The sequence below is a fragment of the Dipodomys ordii genome, unplaced genomic scaffold (assembly GCF_000151885.1).
Source record: "Dipodomys ordii isolate 6190 unplaced genomic scaffold, Dord_2.0 Scaffold63, whole genome shotgun sequence".
In the NCBI taxonomy this organism is placed as follows: Eukaryota; Metazoa; Chordata; class Mammalia; order Rodentia; family Heteromyidae; genus Dipodomys; species Dipodomys ordii.
This window is the reverse complement of record NW_012267279.1, coordinates 2,991,717-2,999,315: the sequence shown is the minus strand read 5'-3', so window position 1 is coordinate 2,999,315 and position 7,599 is coordinate 2,991,717. Positions and strand designations below refer to the sequence as shown.

General features: G+C 37.5%; 1 protein-coding gene across 5 annotated transcripts in view; it reads right to left on the bottom strand.

Moving 5' to 3' along the window:
- Positions 1 to 7,599, bottom strand: part of Ehbp1 (EH domain binding protein 1) — a 283,096-nt gene that overhangs the window by 133,176 nt on the left and 142,321 nt on the right. For all 5 annotated transcript variants that reach the window (XM_013022530.1, XM_013022533.1, XM_013022532.1 and 2 more), the window contains exon 9: positions 7,161 to 7,398. In XM_013022530.1, coding sequence (XP_012877984.1) covers positions 7,161 to 7,398 — 238 coding nt within the window. The remainder of the gene's footprint in view (positions 1 to 7,160; positions 7,399 to 7,599) is intronic.

Here is a 7,599-nt window from a genome sequence, read left to right as displayed (position 1 = left end):
AAGAAATGGTCAACATCCCTAGCCATAAAAGAAATGCAAATCAAAACAACATTGAGATACCACCTCACCCCAGTTAGAATGGCTTTAATCAAGAACTCTAGGGCTGGGAAGGTGGCTCAGTGGTAGAGTGCTTGCCTTGCATGCATGAGGCCTGGGTTCGATTACTCAGCACTGCATAGGCAGAACAAAAACAAACAAACAAAAAACTCTAATAACAACAGATGCTGGAGGAGATGTGGACAGAAGGGAACCCTACTGTATTGTTGGTGGGAGTGTAAACTTGTTCAACCACTTTTGAAAGTAGTGTGGAGGTTCCTCAAAAGACTCCACATAAGTCAGGTGCCAGTGGCTCAAGCCTATAAATCCTAGCTACTCAGGAGGCTGAGATCTAAGGATCTCAGTTCAAAGCCAGCCTGGGCAGGAAAGTCCGTGAGACTCTTATCTCCAATAAACCACTAGAAAACTGGAAGTGGACCTGTGGCTCAAGTGGTAGAGTGCTTGCCTTGAGCTGAAGAGTGCAGGGACAGCGCCCAGGTCCAGAGTTCAAGCCCTACGACCGACACCCCCCCCCCCATAAAAAAGACTCCACATAGAGCTGCCCTATGACCCAGCAATCCCACTTTTGGGCATTTGTCCAAATGATCACAAACAAGACCATACTAAAGCTACCAGCACAACTATGTTTATTGAAGCATTATTTACCAGAGCTAAGATATGGAACCAATCCAGATGCCCCTCAGTAGATGAATGGATCAAGAAAATGTGATATATATATACACAATGGAATTCTATGCCTCTATCAGAAAGGATATTGCACTTTAGTTAAATTCTGTATATGGTAAGGGTTTTTGTTTTTTTTAAATGCTTCTGAATGTAAAAGTTTTACTAGATTAAGTAATTCTGGGTGTCTGTGAGGATATTTTCAGAGAAGACTGGTGTGTATGTCTGAACCAACCACAGAGTAGGCCGACCCCCCCTTCCCTCAACATAGGAAGCCTGGATAGAACAAGAATAGAGGAAAGGCAAACAGATCTTTCTGGAACTGGCAAACATTTTTTCTTCTGGGCTTGAATATCAGAACTCCAGGATCTCCAGACCTTAGTTTTTAGACTTAAAAACTTCCCAGCCCAAGGTTCTCAGGCTTCTGGAGTTGCACTAGGCCATACTGTAGACATCCAGGATCTCCAGTTTATAGGCAGCCTATGATGGAATTTCAGACTTTCACAAGCCAATTCCCCTTAATAAATCTCCTTTCTTCCTCCCTACCTCCAGCCCCTCTCTTCCCCTCCCCTTTTTCCCTCCCTACCTGACTTCCATCTCTTCTCTCCTTCTCCTATTTCCAACCCATGCCCCTAGGTTCTGTGTTTCTGGATAGTCCTCACACAGAGTTGACTCTCTAAATCAATAAAAAAGAATGTCTTTGTGAATGGAGGAAGGGTAGACAGATACAATCATTATACTTAGTGTAAATTATATAAAAGTTGAACTACACTATATGACTTGAGGGTATAGATAGGATTGGTAGAAATGAGGGGAATCAATGGATGGAGGAATAGTGATCAAGATACACTGTACTCATAATCTTATTTGTACGCCTGAAACCCCTTGTACAACTATGGTCATCCTTAGCTATACCGTGGTTTACTTATTGCAGCTTCCCTATATTGCGGGTTTGTTTGTGTGTTTGTTTAGTACACAGACCAGGACCAGACTCGGGGCCTTGCACTTGCTAAGCAAATGCTCTTCCACTGAGCTAAATCTCCAACCCCTATTGTGGTTTTTTTTTTTTAAATTGAATTCTGTATCATGGAATTTTCGCTACATTGTGAGATTTTGCACTGTATATAAGTATATAATATTTATGACTTTACTGATTTTAATTATAATTGTCTAAAACAATATAAAATATTAATTTAAGAAGAGAGTAGGAAAGCTTTATAGGAGAGTAGGAGGGGTTTAAAATAACCACTGCTACTTTGCAGAATTTCAACTATTTCAGGGGTCTTTGGAATATAACTTCCATGACAGGTGAGGAATTTCTGTATTTAATTTTTTTAAGTTATATCTTTGAATATATAGGTATAATATTTCCATTGATATACTATTTTCTCTCACCAATGTTCTGTTTTCACTGTACAGATAATGCTCACATTTCTTCAGATATTTTCAGGAGGATTTTATTTGGATACTTTTACACTTTTGTTTGTTTTTCTTTTTGGTTAGGGATTGCCCAAGGATCCTGCACTGTGGCTATACAATCAGCCCCTGAAAAATGGTATCTTTTAACTTGTTGGGAGGAGGGGAGGACATGAACTCCGAGCCTTGACCTTTCACTTGGCTTTTTTGCTCACAGCTGATACTTGAGCCCTTCCTCTAGTTGACATTTTTTTAAATGCCTATTTCAGACAGTTTACTAAACTACAGAAAAAATATAATTGAGTTTATATATTGATCATATGCCTTATAACTTGTTAATTTAGTTTTCAATTATAGTATCTTTTTTGAAAACTATGGTTTCTTTACATAATTATATTATTTGTGAAAAGAAGATACTCTACTTCCAAGTAAAATTATCTATGGGAATGTTATAATGGTATCCTTTAGTTTTGCTACTCTCAGTCTTTATACCAAATAGTCATACATTTTACTTCTCCACGTTTGAACTCAGGGTTTGAACTCAGGACCTTATAATTTCTCATCTTTCCTTTCCAGGTGTCAGCTCTATTACTTGAATCACACCTGCAATCACAGCTCTGTACTAGTTATGTTGGATTTGGGATCTCATGGACTGTTTTGCCTGGGCTGGCTTCAAATCCTGATTCTCCAGATCTCTGTCTGTTGAGTTGTTCATTACAAGCATGAACCACTCGTACCTAGCGTACATTATTATTTTTAAGACTTAAATGATTGTTTTAAAGACATTTTTAAAGAATACAGTCAATTATAAACACATAAATATATTTTTCAGCTTTTCCTGTACTTTTCATTTCTTTGTTTAGATCCAAATTTCTTTTTTTTCTTTTTTTTTTTTTTTGTCGGCCATGGGGCTTGAACTCTGGGCCTGGACGCTGTCCCTCAGCTCTTCAGCTCAAGGCGAGCGCTCTACCACTTGAGCTACTGCGCCACTTCCGATTTTCTGGTGGTTTATTGGAGATAGGAGTCTCACGGTCTCTCCTGCCCAGGCTGGTTTTGAACCACGATCCTCAGATCTCAGCCTTCTGAGTAGCTAGGATTACAGGCGTGAGCCACCAGCGCCCGGCAAAGTGAATTTTTTTTTTTTTTGGGTCCGGTCACGGGGCCTGAACTCTGGGCCTGGGCGCTGTCCCTCAGCTCTTCAGCTTAAGGCTACCACTTGAGCCACAGCGCCACTTCCGGCTTTTTTCTTTTTGCTTATGTGGTGCTGAGGAATCGAACCCAGGGCCTTGAGCATGCAAGGCAAGTGCTCTACCACTGAGCCACCTTCCCAGCCTAGATCCAAATTTCTAAGTGATGCTAATTTCCTCAAGCCTGAAAGACTTATTAAAAATATTTTCTGCAGAGCAAATCTGCGGGTAATTCTTTCAGCTTGGGATCTTTGGAAAAGTTTATCCACCCCCTCCCTTTGTGCTGACAGGCTCTCATTTTCTTTTAGTAGTTTTTAATTCCACTCACCCCAGTTAGTGGCCATTATCAAGAAAACAAATAATAGTAGAAACTGACTGGAATGTGGCCCAAAGGGGACACTACTACACTGTTGGTTGGAATGTAAACTGATTTAAGCATTCTGGAAAGCAGTATGGAGGTTCTGCAAAGGACTAAGCATAGAACGACCCCATGGATCCAGCAATCCCACTCCTGGGCATTTACCCAACAAACACAAACAAGGCCACACTAAAGCTACCAGCACAAATATGTTTATTGAAGCATTATTCACCATAGCTAAGATACAGAACCAACCTAGATGTTCCTCAGTAGATGATGAACTGATCAAGAAAATGTGGTATATATACACAATAGAATTCTATGCTTCTATCAGAAAGAATGTCATCACCGCATTTGTAAGGAAATGGAAAGACTTGGAAAAAATCATAGTAAGTGAAGTAAGCCAGACCCAAAGAAGTGTAGGCTCCATGGTTTCCTTCATTTGTAATAATTAGTATATATTTAGGATAGTCCCTAGCAGAGGATCACAATAGTTCAATAGCTATGTACATATGACCATATAAAATGATGCTAATCGAAATAAACTCCAGGATATGGAAACGAAAGTTTTGTGTGCTGTTTTTAATGTACTGTATGAAGTTATTTCTTTTTTCTTTCATTTATTTTCCTTGGTTTATTCCCTGTTGTCATTGGTTTTGATTTTGGTACCCTGTGTCTTGCATATATGTTTATCTGATTTATTGAAGGGAAGTGGAATAACAAAATGAAACAAAGGAAAAAGGGGGAACCAATGCAACAGACACTATCCTGGAAATGAACTTTACCACTTGGGGGGTGGGAGGTTGCAGAAGGAAGGAAAGTAGGAGAAAAAGGAGGGAAGGGGTAACCATGTTCAACAAGAGATGTACTCATTACCTTACTTATGTAACTGTAACCCCTCTGTACATCACACCTTTACAATTAAATTAAATTTTAAAAAATGAACCACACTTTCTTCAAACCACACTTTGAATTTCTTGTTTTGAGAAACTTGAGTTTTCTTCATGTTTTTTTGTGCATGGGTTCATTCTGCTTCATGGACCTGTAGGTTTATATATTTTTTCAGCTTCTAAAATTTTAACTCTTCAAATATTCTTCAAATATTTTTCTATTTCCTTCATTGTCTTCCTTTTAGAACTCCAATTATAAAACATTAGGCCACCTGAAGTTGTCCCAAAGCTCACCAATCCTCTATTCATTTTCTTTTCCTTATGTTTCAATATAGAAGGTTTCTGCTGTGTTTAGTTTCACTGACATTTTTAAATATGATATAGTCCTTTCCAGTATATTTTTCATCTCAAGACTTTGAATTTCTCATTTCTTATAAATGCAGTTTGGATTTTTTTACACTATCCATATTCATCTTTTCCTTCACTTTTCTGAAAATTTGGAATATATAGGAGTTATTTTACTGTTTGTTTATTAGTTCCATTATCTATCTCATTTCTGCATCTTTATCTAATGATTAAGTTCTCTTATCATGGCAATCAGGATTTTCTTGCTTCTTTTCATACCTGATAAATCTGATGGTTTAGCTGACTGCAAATTTTAACTTTCGAATTCTAGTTTGATTTTTATATTCCTTAAGTATTTTTGGGCTTTGTGTGGGATGTAGTTAAATTACTTAAAATTAGTTTGATTCATTTGGACCTTGCCATAAGGCTTTTAAGGCAGGTATAGAATAGCCTTTAGATTAGGCTCAATTTGGATCTACTAAGGCAATAATACTCTCTTTATGGCTGAACAATATTCCATTTTGTGCTGGTGTATATCATGTTTTCTTGATCAACTCAAGGGCATCTGGGCTGGGCTGTTCCCACAGCTTAACTATTTTTAATAGTACTGCAATAAACGTGGATATCAGACACCTCTGTTGCTGGGTGCTGGTAGCTCGTGCCTGTAATCCTAGCTAAAATCCAAGGATTTCGGTTCAAAGGCACCCAGACAAGAAAGTCTAGCAAGACTCTTATTTCCAATTAACCATCAGAAAACCAGAAGTGGAACTGTGGCTCAAAGTGGTAGAGTGCTAGCCTTGAGCAAAAGAGCTCAGATACAGCACCAAGGACCTGAGTTCAAGGCCCACTACCAAAACAACAATAAAATACCTCATTATATCCTGACTTATATTCCTTTTGGTGAATGCCTGGACCACAGAAAGTTCTATTTTTAGGTTTTTTGGTACTTCATAGTGGTTTTTTTGTATATATTTTTTTATTATCTTTAAGTAGTTGTACAAAGGAGCTGCCATTCACCAAAGCAGTTTATGAATACAATGAATCTTGATCAATGTCACCTTTTTTTTATTGTCAAGGTGATATACAGAGGACTTACGGTTACATAAGTAAGGTAATGAGTACATTTCTGGTCAAACTTGTTTCCCCCTCCCACATTTTTCTCCTATTCCCCCCCCAAAGTTCCGACATCAGTGGTATAGATAACTTCCAACATATTGTCTTGTGAGTATCGCTGTTGCATTGGTTATCCTTTTGTCCTTTGTCTCACCATTTTGTTGTTCCCCTTCCCTTCCCTAATTCAGATAAACATATACTATACTCAGGGTATCAAAATCAAATCCAGTGACAAGGGATAAACCATAGAGGGGAAAAACACACAAACAAAAAAAAAACAAGAAATCACATAGTACATTAAAACAAAAACAACAAAGAAAAACCTCTTATGTCCATGTCTTGTTTGGTTTCCTTCGTTTGTAATAATTAGTATATGTCTAGGATATTCCTAGCAAGAATAGCTATTTACATATGACCATATAAGATGATGCTAAGTGAAACAAACTCTAAGACCCATACTGATTTTTTATTTTGCCTTTTAGAAACAAAGACATAATCTATAGACACTATATAACTCTTGATTACAATGTGAACGTGGAAGTGGTCCTGTGGCTCAAGCAGTAAGAGCACTTGCATTGAGCTGAAAAGCACAGGGACAGCGCCCAAGCCCAGAGTTCAAGCCCCATGACCGACAAAAAAAAACCAACCCAATGTGAACGTATCCCTGCATATCTCCACCCTAAATTTGAGCAAAAATAGTAGCTCAAATAACACTATCTATTCATATTGAACTGTGAAAACTACTCATTTATTAATGTTATGGTCTTATTATCTGCATTTGAGCAATTCTCAGTAAGTCAACATCAGAATTATAGTATAAACTACAGTGTCCCACAGCATTTGATTAAAAACAACTAAATGTGATTTACAGCATAATTTCTATAGGAAGACACAATTGGAATTCCAACCACAGAGTAGATGAACAATCTCCCTTATCTGTAAGCTTAGGGGAAATATACACTCACATGGAAGAGGATAGAGAAAAAAGGTTAAGACTAAAAATCAGATAGGAAATGAGTTAGATAGTACAAGATAAACTTTAAAACACTTTTCCCCATCTATATTACAGAAGGATCTCTTTACTTAGTATACAGAATAATCTGTGCTGGTACCAAAATAAAATGTACTCACTCATCCAACTCTTCTTCAGTTTTAGAGTTATCAGCATACAGGTACTTGCTCATGTCCACGGGTCTTATATTTTTTCTTTTTGTAGACTGGGGAGGAGAATCCTTTATAGTTACAAAAGTTTCTGGCTCATCAAATGGGTTCAAATACTGTGAAGTCTGTACATCTTTAAAGGGATGATAGCTGTTATTATAAAAATATTCCTCTGGATGTTTAGGTGAAGCTTTTTCAGTGATTGGTTCTATAAAAATAATATTAAAAGGTAAGTTAAATTAATGGCATATGATATTGTCTTACATTTTTAGTATTTTCAAGAATTTCAGGCTTGAATCCCACTTTTGGGCATTTACCCAAATGTTCACAAACAAGACCACACTAAAGCTACCAGCACAACTATGTTTATTGCAGCCTTATTTACCATAGCTAAGATATGGAACCAACC